This window comes from Rhinoraja longicauda, chromosome 11, assembly GCF_053455715.1.
Source record: "Rhinoraja longicauda isolate Sanriku21f chromosome 11, sRhiLon1.1, whole genome shotgun sequence".
In the NCBI taxonomy this organism is placed as follows: domain Eukaryota; kingdom Metazoa; phylum Chordata; class Chondrichthyes; order Rajiformes; family Arhynchobatidae; genus Rhinoraja; species Rhinoraja longicauda.
Genome location: NC_135963.1, coordinates 5929149 through 5952118, shown reverse-complemented (window position 1 = coordinate 5952118; position 22970 = coordinate 5929149). Strand labels below are relative to the sequence as shown.

General features: G+C 48.1%; 1 protein-coding gene across 3 annotated transcripts in view; it reads right to left on the bottom strand.

Moving 5' to 3' along the window:
- The window catches only part of pigk (phosphatidylinositol glycan anchor biosynthesis, class K), a 128731-nt gene that overhangs the window by 63459 nt on the left and 42302 nt on the right, over positions 1–22970 (bottom strand). For 2 of the 3 annotated variants that reach the window (XM_078408167.1, XM_078408166.1), the window contains exon 10: positions 124–199. The exons of the other annotated variant lie outside the window; for it this stretch is intronic. In XM_078408167.1, coding sequence (XP_078264293.1) covers positions 124–199 — 76 coding nt within the window. The remainder of the gene's footprint in view (positions 1–123; positions 200–22970) is intronic. 3 annotated transcript variants of the gene reach the window in all.

The window sequence follows — 22970 nt, the reverse complement described above, 5'->3', positions numbered from 1 at the left end:
CATTGTTATAAACCTCCAAGATAAGTACGTGCATTGATGTGTGAGACAGAATCCTTTCAAAGAACAGCTGATCCCACAAGTTAAATCAACTGCCGCCACCTTGATAAAAAGGATTAATTGTACCTGGTGAATTATCTGTGCCACCGCAAGCTGCTCTACATATTTCAGTGCTTGAGTTGGCTGGCTTTCCGCCATGTGGCTAAAAATAAGCAGAAAGAACACACAATCGCCCGTCAGTACACTGCAACGCTTTTCCACATTTGAAACAAAGTCTGATGTCGTTTTCACATCCCGTCTTTGCAACTCGGCCCCGGTAGGTTAGTGCAGGGTGGCTTTATGCTTGGAAATATTTTGTGAGTGAGAGCATTGAGAGGGGGGATTTGTCACACCGCTGCCCTGGAGTGGTGAGACCGTGACTCACATCAGGAGATTTTTGGGGGTGGGGGACGAGGAGAAACCTTCATTTTGCCTCAAGGGCTCGTACTGTAAGTTCATGTGGAATTAGGCCATTCGGCCCATCAAGTCTACTCCGCCATCCAATCATGACTGATCCATCTCTCCCTCCTAACCCCATTCTCCTGCCTTACCCCTATAACCCCTGACACCCGTACTAATCTGCCTTAAAAATATCCACTGACTTGGCCTCCACTGCCTTCTGTGGCAATGAATTCCACAGATTCACCACAGTCTGACTTGAAATTCCTCCTCATCTCCTTTCTAAAGGAATGTCCTTTAATTCTGAGACTATGACCCCTCATCTTAGACTCTCCCACTGTTGGAAACATCCTCGCCGCATCCACTCTATCGAGGCCTCTCACTATTCAGTTGCCTGAAGAGATGTACGAGGGGGGGGGGCTTTCTTCAGACGTAACTCTGCTGAGTAATTGGCCAAGTGTTTTAAGAATATATATGCACTATCCTACACACCAGGGACAATTTACAATTATTTACCAAAGCCAATTAACCGACAGAACTTGTACGTTCTCGGAGTGTGGGAGGAAACCAGAGCACCCAGAGAAAGCCCACAGCGTCACAAGGAGAATATGGGCAGCACGGTGGTGCAGCGGTAGAGTTGCTGCCTTACAGCGAATGCAGCGCCAGAGACCCGGGTTTGATCCCGACTATGGGTGCTGTCTGTACAGAGTTTGTACGTTCTCCCCGTGAGTTTTCTCCGAGATCTTTGGTTTCCTCCCACACTCCAAAGACGTGCAGGTATGTAGGTTAATTGACTGGGTAAAATGTAAAAATTGTCCCTGGTGTGTGTAGGATAGTGTTAATGTGCGGGGATCGCTGGGCGGCGCGGACTCGGTGGGCCGAAGGGCCTGTTTCGCGCTGTATCTCTAAATCTAAATCTAAAAGAATGCGCAAACTCTGCTTGTACGAAGACAGGCAGCACCCGTAGTCAGGATCGAACCCGGGTCTCTGGCGCTGTAAGGCAGCAACTCTACCGCTGTGCCAACCTGATGTTTAGTTTAGTTTAGTTTAGAGATACAGCATCAATCACCCACAGTAATGACACCAGTTCTATGTTATCCCACTTACTCGTCCACTCCCTGCACACGTGGAGCAAATTACAGAGGCCAATTAGCCTACAAACCCGCACGCCTTTGGGATGGAGGCGGAAACCGGGGCACCTAGAGGAAACCCACGTGGTCACAGGGAGAACGTGCAAACTCCGCACAGACAGCACCCGAGGTCAGGACCAAACCCCGGGTCTCTGACGCTGTGAGGCAGCAGCTCTACCAGCTGCAGCCTCTGTGCCGATGTAAATGTGGTGATCTGAATTCAGGTTGTAAACCTCAGATGCGTACACCTGCTTTAGGTGCGTATGACAGGGAGAGAAGGTAGGGTGGGGTGGGCAGGGTAGTGGCAGCTGAGCTCAGCAAATGGGGGGGAAACCCCAGCCATCAAGAGTTTAATTTCCTTCCATCACTTTGATCCCGCACAAAACTCCGAATAAACGTAACTTTTTTTTTGCTTACATAAAGGAAAAATAAAATGGAAATCAAAGTCCTGAACTTTGCAGGCTGCATCTATTTTATAATAAATTCAGTGTGGGGGAAAAGAAGCAATTATATTCATGTGCCTTGCAGAAGAGAACAGACATTTGCTTAAGGTTAAGACAAATAGCTCGAAGGGAAATAATTCCAATGATCCATCGCACGTGCATGAGTCTTGATATTTTGTTTCTCCTTCATTCCCGATTCAGTTTCTATCGCAAAGCTATGGCCAAATGTAAAGGTGGCAGCACACTGTTCAGTTTAGTGTATTGTCACGCATGCTAACCAGCCAACGGGAAGACAATACATCATTACAATCAATCCACTCGCAGTGTACAGATACATGATAAGGGAATAACGTATAGTGCAAGGTAAAGCCAGTAAAGTCCGATCTAAGACAAGTAGTTCAGGACTGCTCTCTGGTTGAGGTAGGATGGTTGCTGCCTGATAACAGCTGGGAAGAAACTGTCCCTGAATCTGGAGGTGAGCGTGGGGAAGAGGGATGGCCAGGGTGCGACTGGTCCTTGCTTATGCTGCTGGCCTTGCCGAGGCAGCCTGAGGTATAAATGATGAGGCAGAGAATTCCACAGATTCACAACTCTCTGACTGAAAAAGTTTTCCTCATCTCAGTTCTAAATGGCCTACCCCTTATTCGTAAACTGTGGCCCCTTGTTCTGGACTCCCCCAACATTGGGAACATGTTTCCTGCCTCTAACGTGTCCAACCCCTTAATAATCTTATACGTTTTGTTAGATTTGTTATAGACAATAGATGCAGGAGTAGGCCATTCGGCCCTTCAAGCCAGCACCACCATTCAATGTGATCATGGCTGATCATTCCCAATCAGTACCCCGTCTGTTGCCGCCTTCACAGCCGTTGAGTTCAGGATAACTTTGTCCGCCTGGTCCGACGTTGAGGTCTTGTAGGTTGGATCGTTCTCAGTCTGGACCCTCACCCTTGACCTTACTGCCATGGGTTGCCCCACCAGAAGCCAGTGCTTCCGACGGCTTCGCTCTCTGAATCACGCAAGCCCCTTCACCACAACACGGTGAACGATCCCAAGATGTCTGCCTACTTTGAAGAAGTTCTCTGCCTCTCAGTCTGAAGGGTCCCAACCCGAAAAGTCAGAAATCTGCAATGTTGCCTAGTCCTCCTTATCAGACGTGCAAGGTGTTAGACCGTACTTCCCAATGTGCATAGATGCCAATTTCCTGTACTGACCCGACATTTGCCACAGACACAATCTAAAGTGGGGTCTCAACCCAAAACGTCACCTATCCATCCATGTCCTCCAGAGATGCTGCCCGACCCACTGAGTTGCTCCAGCACTTTGGTCTCGACTGAACACACCTTACCAAGCTTTGCCATTTCATTCCAATGTTGAATTAGTTCTTTAAAGAAAGAAAATGATGGATAGGTGGTAAGCAACCACTATAGATAATTAAATTGTTTTTCTTGCTACGTGCAGCATGCGACCTGTTTCACTCAGCCTGGTAAACCTATAAAAGTAAATCAACATTATTGATGACCCAGCCCAACCGATTCTTTTTTTCTATTACAAAAGCTGGAATGTATTACCTGTTTCCCCACAGGTTCATACATTATCCAGTTATTGTGACTGGTGGGAGAATTGCACATTTTCATGTTTAAAAAAAGAGGAGACACAAGAAACTGCAGGTGCCGGAATCTCGAGCAAAACTGGAGGAACTCCGTGGGTCAGGCAGCACGCATAGAGGGTGTGGACAGGTGACGTTTTGGGTCGGGACCCTTCTTCAAAGAGGGTCTGATGAAGGGAGTCTTATCAGTTCTTCTGGTAAACCAGACCAGTATCATGATCATCATCGGCGGTCACTCGATACGAGTATGACTGTCCCCTGGGGGACGCCTGTGATGGACTTTGTTTGACGTGGGGAGACCGGTGCACAGACAGCCACCACATGGTCCTTGACAGATCTGGGTCAGGGTCCAATGGCGTGGAGACCAAGACGACCGGGGACCCTTTTCTGCCGCGGCCTTCATCCGTCCGCCTTCCCAGCCGCTGTGACGCTCTACTAAAGTCAGCCGTCATCCTCCGCCTGTTCCACCGTTGAGGTCTTGGTTGGATTGCTCTTTGTCAGGGACCTCCCCCCCTTGACCTCACCGCCATGGGTGACCCTACCAGGAGCGTAGCTCCAGACGGCATCGCTCTCAGGATCTCAGGACCGCACAAGCTTCTCCACCGCGACAAGGTGACAATCCACGGAGAAGACCAGACTGGTATAGTGTAAGTATCACTATCACATAGCACAGGTCCATGCTAAGATAGGTTTGTGGTTAGAGTTGTACAAGTTGGTTCAATGGCCAGATGGAAGATGGCCAGAAGCTGTTCTTCAACCTGGAGGTCACGGTTCTCAGGCTCCAGCACCTTCTTCCCGATGATAGCGGTGAGAAGAGAGTGTGGCTGGGGTGGCGTGGGTGTTTGGTGCCTTTTTGAGGCAGCGCCAAGAATTGGCCTCTGTTAAATTGCCCCCTAGTGTGTTGGGAGTGGATGCGGAGGTGGGAGAACGTAGAACCAATATAAACGGGTAATCCCTTCGACAGTCAGGAGGGAGGTCAGTACCCATGATGGCCTGGACAAAGCACGGCCTGAACCACACCAAAACGCATCAACAGCAGGTGTAGTTAGGGTTGCCAACTGTCCCGTATTAGCCGGGACATCCTGTATTTTGGGCTAAATTGGTTTGTCCCGTACAGGACCACCCTTGTCCCGTATTAGGCCGGACGGCGCTGTAGGCCCGGACGGTGTAGGCCTGGACACTGTGGGCCTGGACACTGTAGGTCCGGACACTGCAGGCCCGGAGGCCGCTGCAGTCCCGGAAAGTGTAGGCCCGGGCGCCGCCTAACGGAGGTTGCATAGCAACCCGCCTCCCGGCCTGGGCGGCCGCCATTGGTGGAGCGGGAGCATGTGGGCGCTGGCTGGGTGTGGGCACGTGGGGCGATGTCACCCTTTGTCCCTTATTTGGGAGTGAGAAAGTTGGCAACCCTAGGTGTAGCCTTCCTGATCCTGGCAACTGTCAGTTCAGGTCAGGTAACCAGGCAACAGAAGAGGTTCCTGTTGGAGGGATAGCGGCTTTTAGTCTTTAGAAATACTAAAGCATGGAAACAGGCCCTTCCGCCCATTGAATCCACACTGACCAACGATCATCCTGCATACTAGCACTATCCTACACACAGGGAGACAATTTTCAATTTATTACAGGAGCCAATGAATCTCTCAAACCTGTACGCCTTTGGAGTGTTAGAGGAAACTGGAGCACCCAGAGAAATCCCACCCAGCAACTCTACCGCTGCGCCACAGTGCCACCCTGAAAGTGTATCGGTCCCAGAGAGAGAGCGATGATTTGTGGTGGCACGGCGGCACAAGCTGGTAACGCTGCTCCCTCACAGTGCCGGAGACCCCGGTTTGACCCTGACCTCGGGTGCTGTCTGTGCAGAGTCTGCACGTTCTCCCTGTGACCACAGGGGTTTCCAGGGGGCTCCAGTTTCCGCCCACATCCTAAAGGCATGCGGGTTTGTCGGTGAATTGGCTTCTGTTAAATTGCCCCCCGGTGTGTCGCGAATGGAAGTGGGATAACGTAGAACCAAAGTGAACGTGTGATCGATGGTCGGGGCGGACTCAGTGGGCCGAAGGGCCTGTTTCCCCAAGTGCAGGAAGGAACTGCAGATACTGGTTTAAGCCAAAGACAGACACAAAATGCTGGAGTAACTCAGCGGGACAGTCTGAAGAAGGGTCTCGTCCCGAAACGTCACCCGTTCTTTCTCTCCAGAGATGCTGCCTGTCCCGCTGAGTTACTCCAGCCTTTTGGGCCTGCCACCATGCTGCATCTTTAAACTTAAACTGAAAGAGCCATGGAGACAGTAGAACAGAAGTTTAAGCAGAACTTTAAGTGCCAAGCAATGGACAAGAATGACAAGCCGGGAAAATGCCTCGTCGACTAAAGTTCCCGATCGATTCCTTGCTTGTGGATGAGACTGATAACCCTTCGAAAATAAACATCTATAGGATTTTCCGTGCTGTTCTCAGTGCGTGTTACAAAGCTGGTTTACTAATCTATTTGCTTTTATTCTAAACTGCCAATAAATGTTACGGTGCTTAGCTGGAGAATAATGGCTACTTTAAACTTTTGCCTTGTGGCTTCTCCATACCAGATAAGATCGTAAGCTGAAATGGCCATGTCTCGGAGCGGTGCTGCAGTCAGGTGTATAGATTGAAGTGTGCACTGGGAACAAATCAGGAGCCAGACAATGGCTGAATCAATTGCACAAGGTCACAGAGATCAGCTTCAGAAACGCCACAATCTGCTCACGGAAACCCCATCATCATTAGCAGAGTCCAACGCTGCAAGGCAAAGGTTTTGTCGGACCACAATATACGATAACTGGGCAAGTCTGAAGAAGGCCCCCGAACCGAAATGTCACCGATCCACGTCGTCCAGAGATGCTGCCTGAGTCACTTCAGCAGTTTGTGTCTTTTTTTTCCAATCCAGCATTTGCATTTCCTTCTGTCGACATTTTACCACACCACTGCAGACTTGCTACCACAGCCACTTGTTTAGTTTAGAGATACAGCACAAGCGCAGGCCCTTCGGCCCACCGAGTCCGCACCGACCACACAAGAACACGACCCTGCACACACAAGGGACAATTTATATGTATACCAAGCCAATTAACCTACAAACCTGCACGTCTTTGGAGTGTGGGAGGAAACCGAAGATCTCGGAGAAAACCCACGCAGGTCACGGGGAGAATAAGAGTATTAAGGGGTTGGACACGTTAGAGGCAGGAAACATGTTCCCAATGTTGGGGGAGTCCAGAACCAGGGGTCACAGTTTAAGAATTAGGGGTAGGCCATTTACAACGGAGATGAGGAAAAACTTTTTCAGTCAGAGAGTTGTAAATCTGTGGAATTCACTGCCTCAGAAGGCAGTGGAGGCCAATTCTCTGAATGCATTCAAGAGAGAGCTAGATAGAGCTCTTAAGGATAGTGGAGTCAGGGGGTATGGGGAGGAGGCAGGAACGGGGTACTGATTGAGAATGATCACAGTGAATGGTGGTGCTGGCTCGAAGGGCCGAATGGCCTCCTCCTGCACCTATTGTCTATTGTCTAGAACGTACAAACTCCGTACAGACAGCACCCGTGGTTGGGATTGAACCAGGGTCTCCGGCACTGCACTCGCTGTAAGGCAGCAACTCTACCGCTGCACCACCTTATCTGTGTTCAGTCTGAAGCCCGGAACGTTGCCTATCCACGTCTATGAGTGATGATTAAACTTGAGTCACTTAAGCACTTTATGTCTTTTTTTCCAAGCCGGTGACTACAGTTCCTTGTGTCTGCATTTCACTGTTCCACTATGAAATCGCTTCAAGGTATGCCAACTTTGGGATATGGAGCAAATGATTTTTTGGAACATCAGTGTGCAAGTGGGACGAGCTTAAATGAAGGGCATCGTGGTCGGCATGGATGAGTTGGACCGAAGGGCATGTTTCTGTGCTGTATGGCTCTCTGACCACAAATCATCTGGCCACAGTCACATGGGTGTGTGCGTGCGTGGGTGGGTGTGCGTGTGTGCATGCACGCGAGTGCAAGTGCACGCCTGTGTGTGTGAACTCGCTGCTTGAAAATTGGCTGCCACATTTCCTACATCGCAACTAAAACTGATCTTCCAAAAATCATTCCTTGGCTCGAAAGCATTTTGGAACAACGTTGTGAAGAATGGAGCCACAAACCCTCACCTGCCTGCCTGCCTGCAATAGACAATAAACAATAGACAATAGACAATAGGTGCAGGAGTAGGCCATTCGGCCCTTCGAGCCAGCACCGCCATTCAATGCGATCATGGCTGATCACTCTCAATCAGTACCCCGTTCCTGCCTTCTCCCCATACCCCCTCACTCCGCTATCCTTAAGAGCTCTATCCAGCTCTCTCTTGAAAGCATCCAACGAACTGGCCTCCACTGCCTTCTGAGGCAGAGAATTCCACACCTTCACCACTCTCTGACTGAAAAAGTTCTTCCTCATCTCCGTTCTAAATGGCCTACCCCTTATTCTTAAACTGTGGCCCCTTGTTCTGGACTCCCCCAACATTGGGAACATGTTTCCTGCCTCTAATGTGTCCAATCCCCTAATTATCTTATATGTTTCAATAAGATCCCCCCTCATCCTTCTATGCTCCAGCACTACCAAGGAACAGTCCTCAAAGACCGACACAAGGCGATGGAGTAACTCAGCAGGTCAGGCAGCATCTCTGGAGAAAAGGGATAGGTGACGTTTCGGGTTGAGACCCTTTATTTTTAGTTTTTAGAGACACATCGGGGAAACAGGCCCTTCGGCCCACCGAGTCCACACCGACCAGCAATCCCAGCACTATCCTAAACACACACTAGGAACAATTTACATTTATACCAAGCCAATCAACCTACAAACCTGTACGTCTTTGGAGTGCGGGGGGAAACCGAAGATTTCAGAGAAAACTCACGCAGGTCACAGGGAGAACGTACAGACAAGCACCCATGGTCAGGATCAAACCCAGGTCTCTGGTGCTGTAAGGCAACTCTACCACTGCACCACCATCCCTTCGACAGACTGAGAGTCAGGGGAGAGGGAAACTGGAGGTGTGAAAAGGTTCAGAACAAATCAGAGCCGGCACCGAAGACCCAGGAGAGGTAGAGCCCACAATGGTCCACTGTTGGCTGTGAAAGAGGTGAGAACGAAGGGATATATGGATTTATTCACAAAATGCTGGAGTAACTCAGCAGGTTAGGCAGCATCTCAGGAGGGAAGGAATGGGTGACGTTTCGGGTCTCGACCCGAAACGTCACCCATTCCTTCCCTCCTGAGATGCTGCCTGACTTGCTGAGTTACTCCAGCATTTTGTGAATAAATACCTTCGATTTGTACCAGCATCTGCAGTTATTTTCTTACACGAGGGATATATGGATGTGGGCCATGAAGCAAGCAGGATGACTAGGGTGGGGGAGGGACAGAGTGAGAGAGAGAGGGGGAATGTAAGGTTTAGTTTAGTTTAGAGATAGAGTGTGGAAACAGGCCCTTTGGCCCACCGAGCCCGCGATCGCCGCACATCAACCCTCTCCAACACACAAGGGTTACTCCTTCAGCATGAACCTCCCACGTCTGAAAGGCAAGCCTGGCGCTGAGCCCAGTGACAGCAGCTCATTAGACCTCCAGAACAAACCAACGTTAATGAAGTTCCACGGGCAAACTGGAATTGAAGTTCTCCAGGAAGACAGATGAACCCGAGCAGATGCAACTACTAATCTTCATATAAACCCCACATTATAATAATTAGAATTAAATGAAGAGCATCTGGCATGTCATTTACTGCACCACTTTGCCTTTGAGATGCATCGGCATTGTCAGGCACCGGTAGAATATGAATCGTGCTCCATTAATTCAAGCGTAAATGGCTCCTAAACCGCCCTCCTTTGGAGTGTGGGAGGAAACCGGAACACCCGGAGGAAAGCCAACGTGCAACCTCCACACTGACGGCACCCGGAGTCAGGTGGGAACCCGGGTGTCTGACACCGTGAGGCAGTAACTCTACCCACTGCGCCACAGTGCTGCCCGAGCAATGGGATCATTCCGATGAATGGAATGGAGGCCTGAGGAAGGGTCCCGACACTAAACGTCCCTGGGTTGGATCCTGACCTCGGGTGTCCTCTAGTGTGGAGTTTGCACGTTTGTCCCTGTGGCCGCGCGAGTCTCCGCCGGGTACTCCGCTTCCCTCACACATTTCCCTAAGACGTGCAGGTTTGTAGATTAATTGTCCTCAGTAAATGAGTGTGTAGGGAGTGGATGAGAAGGGGGCTCCTGTCCATTGCCTCCACACATGCTGCCTGGCCCGCTGAGTTCCTCCAGAACGCTACCTTTGGCCATAGAATGGGAATATCTGGAGCCCAATTTATCGTCTGCATCTCTGCCAGCCGCTGTACCGCTGTTTAGTTCAGATACAGTGGGGAAACAGGCCCTTCGGCCCACTGAGTCCGTACCAACCAGCGGTCCCCGCACACTAACACTATCCTACACACACTAGGGACATTTTTACACATTCACCAAGCCAATTGAGAGCTAGATAGACCTCTTAAGGATGGCGGAGTCAGGGGGTATGGGGAGAAGGCAGGAACGGGGTACTGATAGAGAATGATCAGCCATGATCACATTGAATGGCGGTGCTGGCTCGAAGGGCCGAATGGCCTCCTCCTGCACCTATTGTCTATTGTCTATTGTGAATTAGCCTGCATACCTGCACGTCTTTGGAGTGTGAGATCTAATGATCTCGGAGAAAACCCACGAGGGTCACGGGGAGAACGTACAAACTCCGTACAGACAGCACCCGTAGTCGGGATCGAACCAGAGTCTCGGGCGCTGTGGGCGCTGTAAGGCAGCAACTCTACCGCCTGCGCCACCGTGGCCGCTGTAACCAGAGAGTGAAAGGGAACGAGGGAACTGCGGCTCAGGCCGGTTGAAGCAACAGCAGGGACAGGCTTTACTGCCGTGACAGAACGAGGTGACAATGGCAACAGAGCCAGGCGTCTCCTGCCGCCCGCACGGAAGCAGCATGCTGACCAACACCCCCACCAATCTACCCGCCAAACAGGAAGCAGCATGCTGACCAACACCCCCACCAATCTACCCGCCAAACAGGGAGGTCGAGTCTGTGACCTGGCTTGGACAGATACACAATGCTGGAGTAACTCAGCGGGACAGGCAGCGTCTCCGGAGAGAAAGAAAGGGTGACGTTTCGGGTCCAGGCCCAGTCTGAAGAAGGGTCACGACCTGAAACGTCACCCATTCCTTCTCTCCTGAGATGCTGCCTGACCTGCTGAGTTACTCCAGCATTTTGTATCTATCTTCGGTTTAAACCAGCATCTACAGTTCCTTCCTACACACCACTCTCTCCACCACCACCACCACCCTTTAGTCAGAGGGTGGTGAATCTGTGGAATTCTTTGACACAGAATACTGTGGAGGCCAAGTCAATGGATATTTTTTAAGGCAGAGATTCCAGTTTAGTACGGGTGTCAGAGGTTATGGGGTGAAGGCAGGAGACTGGGGTTCGGAGGGAGAGATCAGCCAATGGCAGAGTAGACTTGATGGGCTGAATGGCCAAATTCTACTCCTATCACTTATGACCTTATGATGTAACACAATGGGCCGAATGGCCTAACTGCCCCTAATGACCTTATGATCTAGGCCATAAGGTATAGAAAGAAGCTGTTCCTGAGTCTGGTGGTGTCTGCTTTCAAGTTTCTGTACATTCTGCCTGGACGGGAACAGGGAGAAGGAAGAATGGCTGGGGTCATTCCATGGGGAGGACATGAATCATACAGAATTGGGCGGCACAGTGGCGCAGCAGTAGAGTTGTTGCCTTACTGCGACAGAGACCCGGGTTCAATCCTGACTACGGGCGCTTGTCTGTACGGAGTTTGTACGTTCTCCCCCTGACCTGCGTGGGTTTACTCCGAGATCTTCCCACACTCCAGAGACGTAGAGGTTTGCAGGCTAATTGGCTGGGTATAATTCTAAATCACCCCGTGTGTGTGTGTGTAGGATAGTGTTAGCTTGCGGGGATCGCTGGTCGGTGCGGACTCGGTGGGCTGCACGGCATGTTTCCGCGCTGTATCTCTGAACTAAACTTTGATTTACGGAGTTTGACAGGTTCTTCCGCGGGGCACATCCGCCAGGAACAAGAAAACCTAAAGACAGGTCAGTTCGGCGAAGAGGCCTCGGTATAACAGTTGCACTAGAGATGGACAGGGAGCAAAGTTCTTATGCGATCCATCAGAATACTTGTCAGGAGAACTGACAAGCCAGTCATTCCCAACGCTCAAGATAGGAACAAGAAGACAAAACGCAACTGAATTTTGAATTCACAACACAGCCCAAGTAAAATACCAAGAGCCACATAAGAGACGCAAAAACAAAGTAATGATCTTGTTCAAGAAGACCAGCACCAATAAATCATTTGCTCTGTAATTTCAAGTGAGTTATAAGCCTCACACGGTGGGACGTGTTCCCTGGGAAACCATCGCCTCCTACTCTGCATTACAAGCAGCTTAATAATCTGACTGCCATCTTGCTCGCAGACAAAATATCTTTCCGTGACAATTATAAATCATTCACGAGTCACTCAGAAGCGAACAACTATGTAAGGGAAGATCGCCGAGATTGTGACAGGGTAGACCGGCGACGATCTTTCCACTTGCTGGGAAGACCCACGGTCCACAGGGCATCAATGCAGTCATTAATAAAAATCTAACTGGGCATTCAAGAGAAACTACACTGCCCAGGAGATGCCGAGGATGTGGAATTCACCACGGCAAGAGACTGTTGTGGAAAATTACACACAAGGGGGGAGATTATTAAGGGGTTGGACACGTTAGAGGCAGGAAACATGTTCCCAATGTTGGGGGAGTCCAGAACCAGGGGCCACAGTTTAAGAATAAGGGGTAGGCCATTTAGAACGGAGATGAGGAAAAACTTTTTCAGTCAGAGAGTTGTGAATCTGTGGAATTCTCTGCCTCGGAAGGCAGCGGAGGCCAATTCTCTGAATGCATTCAAGAGAGAGCTAGATAGAGCTCTTAAGGATAGCGGAGTCAGGGGGTATGGGAGAAGGCAGGAACGGGGTACTGATTGAGAATGATCAGCCATGATCACATTGAATGGCGGTGCTGGCTCGAAGGGCCAAATGGCCTCCTCCTGCACCTATTGTCGATTGAGAATGTCGAAACAAGGAACTGCCAGAACTTGAAGGTTCCTTGTAGGGACAAGGGACTTCAGCTGCATCCAAAGAAGGGTCCCAACTCAACACGTCACCTATCCATATTCTCCAGAGATGTGTAGAAAGGAACTGCAGATACTGGTTTAAACTGAAGATAGACACAAGAAGCTGGTGTAAGTCAGCAGGACAGGCAGCATCTCTGGAGAGAAGGAATGGGTGATGTTTCCGGTCTAGAGATGCTGCCTGACTTGCCTGTGGCTAGCCCTGATTGGCCCTGGTCTTTTCTCGCCTCCACCTCTTCACCGTCTCCCTCTCCCCACCCCCCCCCCCACCCCCACCCCGACCGGTTGATTTACCCCAGCACTTTGTGTCCATCTTTGGTATAAACCTGCTCCTTCAGTTCTTTGACTCTGCACGCAAAAACTAACTGTTTCTCCCTCTACAGATGCTGAGCAATCTGCTGTGTATCCAGCATTTCCAGCATTTTGTGTTATATTAAATTTCTAGCGACTACATTTCTTTTATTAAAGAATTCTCACAATTGCCAGCTCTCGGTATTGGTGACCTAAGCAGCCTAGATTGGAGTAAGCGAACGAGCTTCACCGAGGAAAGAATTGTTTTATAAAAATCACTATTGCTTTTGTTCAAATCTGCCCAGAGGAAATGAGATTGTACGGCATAGATTTAACTGAGTGAAAAATGAATTTAACAGCAGCCATCAGGAACATTTTATTCACAAATGATAATAAATGTTTTGAATAATCTCCGCGACAGGCAAATGGAGATAGAAATATGGGGGTCATCTAAAGTTTAATTTCTTGCTTGTGCGCATTTGTGTTTCCACACGTACCCTCCCTCATCCCTCAGTTCCCTCACCTCACCACTGACAGCTGTATAGTCAGTTACGTTTAGGCTAGTTTAGAGATACAGCGCAGAAATAGGCCCCAAGTCCGCACCGGCCAGTGATCCCCGCACACTGACACTATCCTACACACACTCGGGACAATTTACATTTATATCAAGCCAATTAACCCACAAACCTGGACGTCTTTGGAGTGTGGGAGGAAACCGAAGATCTCGGAGAAAACCCGCGCAGGTCACAAGTTGAATGTACAAACTCCGTACAGACAAGCGCCCATAGGCAACAAAGGATAAGACTGGTCAGTCCCCTCATTACTTGTCTTTTGCAAATCAGGCAACAGGACACAGAGTTCTCCCTGCATCCTCTCCTCATTTATATAATATGATTCTTCATTTCTCTTGCCAAAATGGACAATTTCACATCTTCCCACACTAGACTGTCAGTTCCTTTTGCCCACTCAATCCTAAACCTTTGTAGTCTCCTACATCCACTTTGAAAGATAGCACAGTGGTGCAGCAGAGCCTCTGCCTCATAGGGCCAGAGGCCCAGGTTTGATGCTAATCTTGGCTGCTGTCAGTGTGGAGTTTGACAATGGACAATAGGTGCAGGAGGAGGCCATTCGAGCCAGCACCGCCATTCACCGTAATCATGGCTGATCATCCACAATCAGTACCCCGTTCCTGCCTTCTCCCCATACCCCCTGACTCCGCTATCATTAAGAGCTCTATCTAGCTCTCTCTTGAAAAAATCCAGAGAATTGGCCTCCACTGCCTTCTGAGGCAGAGAGTTCCACAGCTTCAAAACTCTCTGAGTGAAATAGTATTTCCTCATCTCCGTTCTAAATGGCCTACCCCTTATTCTTAAACTGTGGCCCCTGGTTCTGGACTCCCCCAACATCGGGAACATGTTTCCTGCCTCTGGCGTGTCCAATCCCTTAATAATCTTACATGTTTCAATAAGATCCCCTCTCATCCTTCTAAATTCCAGAGTATACAAGCCCAGTCGCTCCAGTCTTTCAACGTACGACAGTCCCGCCATTGCACGCCAGTCCCGCCATTGTCCTTGTAGCCACGTGGGTTTCCTCCGGGTGCTCCGGTTTCCTCCCACATCCAAAAGACACGCGGGTCTGTAGGTTAATCGACCTCTGTAAATTGCCCCAAGTGTGTAGGGGGAGTGGGTGAGAAAGTGGGATAACATAGAACTAGTTTGAATGAGTGGTTTGATGGTCGGCGTGGACTCAGTGGGCCTGAGGGCCTGTTTCCATGTTGTATCTCTGAAAACTGCAACTTACATCGACACATCTCATCATAGATTCGCGGCTAATAACATTTGGCTGGCCAAATTATTGTTTCACATCATTAACTTCTCTCATTCTGATGTTTGAAGCCTCGTTCCAATGTCTCCTGCAGTGCGGAGTGTGAGAGTTTAACTGAGTGAGAGGAGCATCTGAAAGTAGGGCCGATAGGGCCATCTACTGGACAGCTGATGTTGGTGCGTGATTTGATGCTGCACGTCAGCCATCATGTTCCCTGGGTTAGAAGTTCTTCTTGCCTGACGTTGTATAGTGAACGTACAATCTGTAGCCATTGAACGCTCTATCTATCATTCCGTTAGGGCGGCACGGTGGTGCAGCAGTAGATTTGCTGCCTTTACACTGCCAGAGACCTGGGTACGATCCCGACAACAGGTACTGTCTGTATGGAGTTTGTACGTTCTCCGCGTGACTCTGTGGGTTTTCTCCAGGTGCTCCGGTTTCCCCCCCACACTCTAAAGTTAGACAGGTTTGGAGGTAAATTTGGAGGTAAATTTGTAAATTGTCCCTAGTGTGTGTAGGATAGGGCTAGTGTACAGGGGGGATCGCTGGTCGGTGAGGACTCTGTGGGCCGAAGGGCCTGTTTCTGCGCTGTGTCTCTAAAACTAAAAACATCTAAAAGAAATGAATTGTTCCTCATGTATCTAAATACCAGTCAGCAAGACAAAGGAGAGGAGAGGGTGCTGCAACAATGCAGGAGAGGTTTGGGCTCAACAGGTCCACTTGGTCTATAGACCTTCTGTCTACCTCATTGGAGACCCTTGGACTATCTTCAATCGGACTTTATCATGTACTAAACGTTATTCTGAGGGGTATCTTTTTCACACAAAGGGTGGTGGGTGTATGGAACAAGCTGCCAGAGGAGGTAGTTGAGGCTGGGACTATCCCAACGTTTAAGAAACAGTTAGACAGGTACATGGATAGGACAGGTTAGGAGGGATATGGACCAAGCGCAGGCAGGTGGGACTAGTGTAGCTGGAACACGTTGGGCTGAAGGGCCTGTTTCCCACACTATATCACTATGACTCTACAAAGCTTTTCACTGCACCTCGGTACACGTGACAATAATAAATCTAAACCCAAGTATGTACAACTTTTTAAAAAATGCAAATTTTATTCTGGATCTCATTTCAAAAACAATCAAGGACATCGCATGGTTCAACTAAAAGCAGCAGCTGAGTGAACCTGGAAACTGCTTGCCGAAATTAAAAATTAAAATCCAGCTGCAAGTTTCTATTCAATTGAATTGCAGATTTAAAAGAGATGCTCAGAATTACAAGGGTGTTTGTTGAAGGCAAATTATGGGAGATTGTCTTTGCTGGCAACGGGGTCGGGAATCAGAGGGGACCAATTTATTTTACAACAACGCAGGAGGAAAATATTTATTTTTACGCAGTGGGTTATTCTCTGAAATGACGATCGGAAAGAATAGTTTTAGCAGATTGGAAAATTACTTCTAAAAAGTAATTTGTTATTTAATTGGAGCAGGGACGTGGGACTAATTGGCAAAGCCTTTCGGTGGGCCGAAGGGCCTGTTTCCGCGCTGTATCTCTGAACACAATGAGGAAAAACTTTTTCACCCAGAGAGTTGTGAATCTGTGGAATTCTCTGCCACAGAAGGCAGTGGAGGCCATTTCACTGGATCTTTTCAAGAGAGAGTTGGATCTAGCCCTTGGGACTAACAGAATCAAGGGATATGGGGAGAAAACAGGAACTGATTTTGGATGATCAGCCATGATCATATTGAATGACGGTGCTGGCTCGAAGGGCCGAATGGCCTACTCCTTTTTTTTTGCGTGCTAACTGGTCAAAGAAAAGACTATACAAGATGCTGGAGTCAATTATAAAAGATGAAATAGTGGCACATTTGGATAGCAGTAACAGGATCAGTCCGAGTCAGCATGGATTTACGAAGGGGAAATCATGCTTGACTAATCTTCTGGAATTTTTTGAGGATGTAACCAGGAAAATGGACAGTGGATGTAGTGTACCTGGACTTTCAGAAAGCCTTTGATAAGGTTCCACATAGGTGATTAATGGGCAGAATTAGAGCACATGGTATTGGTTGACAGACAGGAAACAAAGTAGGGATTAACGGGTCCCTTTCAGAACAGCAGGCAGTGACTAGTGGGGTACCGCAAGGCTCAGTGCTGTGACTGCAGCTATTTACAATATACATTAATGATTTAGATGAAGAGATTAAAAGTAACATTAGCAAATTTGCAGATGACACAAAAATGGGCGGCAGTGTGAAGTGTGAGGAGGATGCTATGAGGTTGCAGGGTGACTTGGACAGGTTGTGTGAGTGGGCAGATGCATGGCAGATGCAGTTTAATGTGGATAAGTGTGAGGTTATCCTCACAAGAACAGGAAGGCAGATTATTATCTGAATTGTGTCAAGTTAGGAAAAGGGGACGTACAACGAGATCTCAGTGTCCTTGTACATCAGTCAATGAAAATAAGCATGCAGGTACAGCAGGCAGTGTAGAAAGCTAATGGCATGTTGGCCTTCATAACAAGAAAATAGAATCATACATGAATACAATCAAGTCAAACTCATACAAACTCGTACAATAGGTAGAGCAAAGGGGAAGATACAGAGTACAGTCTATAGTTCTCAGCATTATTACACACCAGTTTCATAGACAAAGTCCAATGTCTGCAATGAGGTTGAGGTGAATCTACTTCAGGACTACCTTAGCCTATGGAGGAACCCTTCGGACGGTTTAGGTTTATTATTGTCACCTCTACTGAGGTACAGTGAATAGCCTTATTTTGCATGTTCTCCAATCAGATCAGAAATGAAGAAACTCCTCCTCATTTCCATTCAAAGGTATGTCCTTTTATTCTGAGGCCTCTGGTCCTAGACTGTTCCACTAAAGGAAGATGTCCGAAATGTCGCCCATTCCTTCTCTCCAGAGATGCCGCCTGTCCCGCTATTTTACTCCAGTTTTTTGTGTCTCTCATTGAAACCTACTGAATAATGAAAGGCCTGGTCAGAGTGGATGTGAAGAGAATGTTTCCAGTAGTGGAACAGTCTCAGACCAGAGGGCACAGCCTCAGAATAAAAGGGACGTACCTTTAGAATGGAAATGAAGAGGAATCTCTTTAGTTAGAGGGTTGTGAACCTGTGGAATTTCATTGCCGTAGCCGCCTGTGGAGGCCAGATCGCTGAATATTTTAAAAGAGGAGATTGATAGGTTCTTGATTAGTGAGGACGTCAAAGGTTACAGGGACAATAGACAATAGACAATAGGTGCAGGAGGAGGCCATTCGGCCCTTCGAGCCAGCACCGCCATTCAATGTGATCATGGCTGATCATTCTCAACCCGTTCTTGCCTTCTCCCCATACCCCCTGACTCCGCTATCCTTAAGAGCTCTATCAAGCTCTCTCTTGAATGCATTCAGAGAATTGGCCTCCACTGCCTTCTGAGGCAGAGAATTCCACAGATTTACAACTCTCTGACTGAATTTTTGTTTCCTTATCTCCGTTCTAAATGGCCTACCCCTTATTCTTAAACTGTGGCCCCTTGTTCTGGACTCCCCCAACATTGGGAACATGTTTCCTGCCTCTAACGTGTCCAACCCCTTAATAATCTTATACGTTTCGATAAGATTCCCTCTCATCCTTCTAAATTCCAGTGTATACAAGCCTAGTCGCTCCAGTCTTTCAACATATGACAGTCCCGCCATAACATATGACAGTCCCGCGAGAAGGCAGGAGAGTGGGCTTGAGAGGGAAAGATAGGTCAGTCATGAACGAATGGTGGATGGGCCGAATAGCCTAGTTCTGTTCCGAGGTCTAATGGTCTGTCCTTCACTACCATTGCATTAAATTCCTGAAACTCCCTCCTTTACAGTGGCGTAGATTAACCCACTCCTCAGGGACTGCAGCGGATCAAGGAGGCAGCTGATAGCCACCTTCTCAAGGGCAATTAGGGCTGGCCAATTAAATACTGCCTCGGTCTGTGAAGCCCACTTCCATTGAATGAATTAAAAAAAACAATTATCTCCTTCCAAGCCGAGAACCAACAGACTTAACAATGACAAGGGTTGAAACAAAGACAAAATAAGTCTATACACTGGGGATTGATAGCATTTATTCCAAAGCATCAATGCAAGGAAGGAGGGCTGGCAGAACAATGATTCTCATTATAAGAGGCACTCGACTCTACTGTGCTACCTAACAGAATGAAAACAGGGCAATATATTGTTTGCTTTCAACAATGGACGGGGAAAACAGGCTCCGCATTCAAATCAGTCTTCTTTTTCTTTCCAATCCCGAGTTAAATAATGGAAACAATTAGCAAGCACAAGCTTGGGAAATATCAATGAGAAAGTCACAGAGTAAAAAAGTAATTTCAGAGTTCGAAGCAATGCAAAAAAAATAAAAATCACATTGACAGATCATTACTGGGCTTTATCTAGCACTAAACGTTATTCACTTTATCCTGTATCTGTACACTGTGGATGGATCGATTTTAACCATGTACATAGTCTTTCCACTGACTGGTCGGTGCGCAACAACAGCTTTTCACTGTACCTCGGGATGTGCAGTGAAACCTGTCCACTGTACCTAAGGGATGTAATGCAGAGGCCCTATAAGGCACTGGTCAGGCCGCATTTGGAGTACTGTGAGCCATTTTGGGCCCCATATCTGAGGAGGGATGTGGTGGCTCTGGAGAGGGTCCAGAGGAAGTTTACAAGAATGATCCCAGGAATGAGTGGGTTAACCTATGATGAGCGTTTGTCGGCAGCGGGCCTGTACTCGCTAGAGTTTAGAAGAATGTAAATTTCCCCGGTGTGGAACGAATAAGGGAATATATTGTTACTAATGAGGGGGGACCTCATTGAAACGTACAGAACAGTGAAAGGCCTGGATAGAGTGGATGTGGGGACGATGTTTCCACTAGTGGAAGAATCTAGTACTAGAATTCATAGCTTCAGAACTAAAGGACGTTCTTTTAGGAGGGAGGTGAGGAGAAATTTCTTTAGTCAGAGGGTGGTGAATCTGTGGAATTCTTTGCCACAGAAGGCCAAGTAGGTGGATATTTTGTAAGGCAGAGAAAGATGATTAGTGCAGGTGTCAGGGGCTATGGGGGGAAGGCAGGAGAATGGGGTTAGGAGGGAGAGATAGATCAGCCATGATTGAATGGTGGAGTAGGCGATGGGCTAAATGGCCTAATTCTACTCCTATTCCTTATGACCTCGGTACATGTGACAATAAACTGAACTAAACATTGCAACAGGGAGACAACTGTTTGGAAAGTTAGAATTTATTAGGTCACTTCAAGAGACAAGAGAGTCAAGAATCAAGAATGGTTAATTGTTTAAGTTTAGTTTAGTTTCAGTTCAGTTTATTGTCACATGCACCGAGGTACAGCGAAAAGCTTGTGTTGCGTGCTATCCAGTCAGTGGAAAGACAACACATGATTACAATAGAGCCATTTACAGTGTACAGATACATGATAAGGGAATAAGGTTTAGTGAAAGGTACAGCCAGCAAAGTCCAATCAAAGATAGTCCGAGGGTCACCAACGAGGTAGATAGTAGTTCAGCACTGCTCTCTGGTTGTGGTAGGATGAGGTATTGTCATATATACCGAAATGGAACTATGAAATTGTTATTGCAGCAGCAACACAATACCAATAGATAACATGATAGTGTCACAGATTTATACACCGTGGAAACCGGCCCTTTGACCCAACTCGCCCACACCCAATGACACTAATAATAATAGTAATAATAATAAAACGAACAAAAAAAGTTCAATAAATAAAACAATATTAGTTCAAAACAAAACAAAAGCCAAAAGTCCCAAGTGCAATCCAGACAGTTCGTAGTTAGACGTTTTGTTGGTATGTAGTTTAGCTTAGTTTAGAGATACAGCGTGGAAACAGGCCCTTCGGCCCACCGTGTCCGCGCCGACCAGCGATCCCCGCACACTAACACCGTCCTACACCCACTAGGGACAATTTTTACGTTTACCAAGCCAATTAACCTACAAACCTGTACGTCTTTGGAGTGTGGGAGATCTTGGGGAAAACCCACGCAGGTCACGGGGAGAACGTACAAACTCCGTGCAGACAGCACCCGTAGTCAGATCTCCAGTGCTGCATTCACAGTAAGACAGCAACTCTACCGCTGCGCCACCGTGACTGCCCTATAGCCTGATGGTTAAGTACAATTAAATAGCCTGATTGTTAAACCATCCTGTGTAGGAAGGAACTACAGATGCTGGTTTAAACCGAAGATAGACACAAAATGCTGGACTAACTCAGTGGGACAGGCAACATCTCTGGAGAGTGACATTTCAGGTCGAGGCCTTTCTTCAGACCATTCTGATAGATGAGGGGGGTGGGGGAGGGGAATTTTTATGATGGCCACATTAACTCCACATAGGATATTGAAACAGAGATTGAAGTTGAAGATCCAGCAAGATTGAGAGACATTAGACCCCAACAAGTCTCTGCAAATTGGTTTTGTTCTCAACTCTTTTACTCAAGCAAGAGCCACAATCACACCGTGGGAACGCGATTTCAAAATGCTCAGTCGTAAAACCAAAAGAGACTGCAAAATGTTCAGATCTAAAAGTCATACAGAATGACAATAGACAATAGACAATAGGTGTAGGAGTAGGCCATTCAGCCCTTCGAGTCAGCACCGCCATTCAATGTGATCATGGCTGATCATTCTCAATCAGTACCCCGTTCCTGCCTTCACCCCATACCCCCTGACTCCGCTATCCTTAAGAGCTCTATCTAGCTCTCTCTTGAATGCATTCAGAGAATTGGCCTCCACTGCCTTCTGAACTATCTCAAGATGCAACAAAAGCCTGTGGAAGCGCGAGGCAAGCTTTTTCTTTTAGAGATGGTGGGTGCCTGGGACGCGCTTTCAGAGGTGGTGGTGGAGGAGGCAGATACGATAGTGGCGTTTAAGAGGCAGATACAATAGAGGCACCAAACGCGGGCGGGTGGGACCAGCGTGGATGGAGCATCGTGGTCGGCACAGGCAGGTTGGGCCGAAGGGCTTGTTTCCATGTTAAACTACTCTAAGAGGGTTTTAGATAGACACGTGGCTATGCAGGGAATGGAGGGATACGGATCACGTGCAGGCAGAAGGGATTAGATTAACCTGGCATCGTGCTGGGCACGGACATTGTGGGCTGAAGGGCCTGTTCCGGTGCTGTACCATAATTTTTAGTTTAGTTTAGTTTAGTTTAGTTTAGAGATACAGCGAGGAAATAGGCCCTTTCCGCGCCGACCAGCGATCCCCGCACATTAACACTACCCTCTTCCCACTGGGAGCGATTTATTTTACATTTACCAAGCCAATTAACCTACAAACCTGCACGTCTTTGGAGTGTGGGAGGAAACCAAAGATCTCGGAGAGAAAACCCACGCAGGTCACGGGGAGAAAGTGCAAACTCCGTACAGACAGCACCCGTGGTCGGGATCGAACCTGGGTCTCCGGCGCTGCATTCGCTGTAAGGCAGCAACTCTACTGCTGCGCCATTGTGCTGTGCCGCCCTGTTCTACAATCTAAACACCGGCTGAAATTTGTTTTTTGTGAATGTTTACAACAGCATCACACTAGAGGGAGCAGCGAATGCAGCTCAATGCAACCTATTTTGAAACTAGATTAAAAATCTTCTAGAGCTGCGTGTATTTGTAAAGCACTACGCTTTTTCTCGTCTATATCCCCCCTCTGGCCTCTCTGCTTGGATCTTTTCCAAGCGACATCTTTCATGGGTCATTACTATTTCTGTTCTGCTGCTAGCCCACAAATGACCAGATCCGCGGATCTGAGCTGAATTTTACATTGTGGCCACAAGAGCAGATGTGGAGGTGGATTTCTTGAAGCGAGTGAACATGCTTTCTGACCAAAACCTTTCCACCAGCCACGAGGCGCAAGTCACGACAGCCTCGAAATCTGGGGAAAAGCAACTCCAACCAACAGTACCTGCAATCTTAAATGGGCACAAAATGCTGGAGTAACTCAGCGGGTCAGGCAGTATC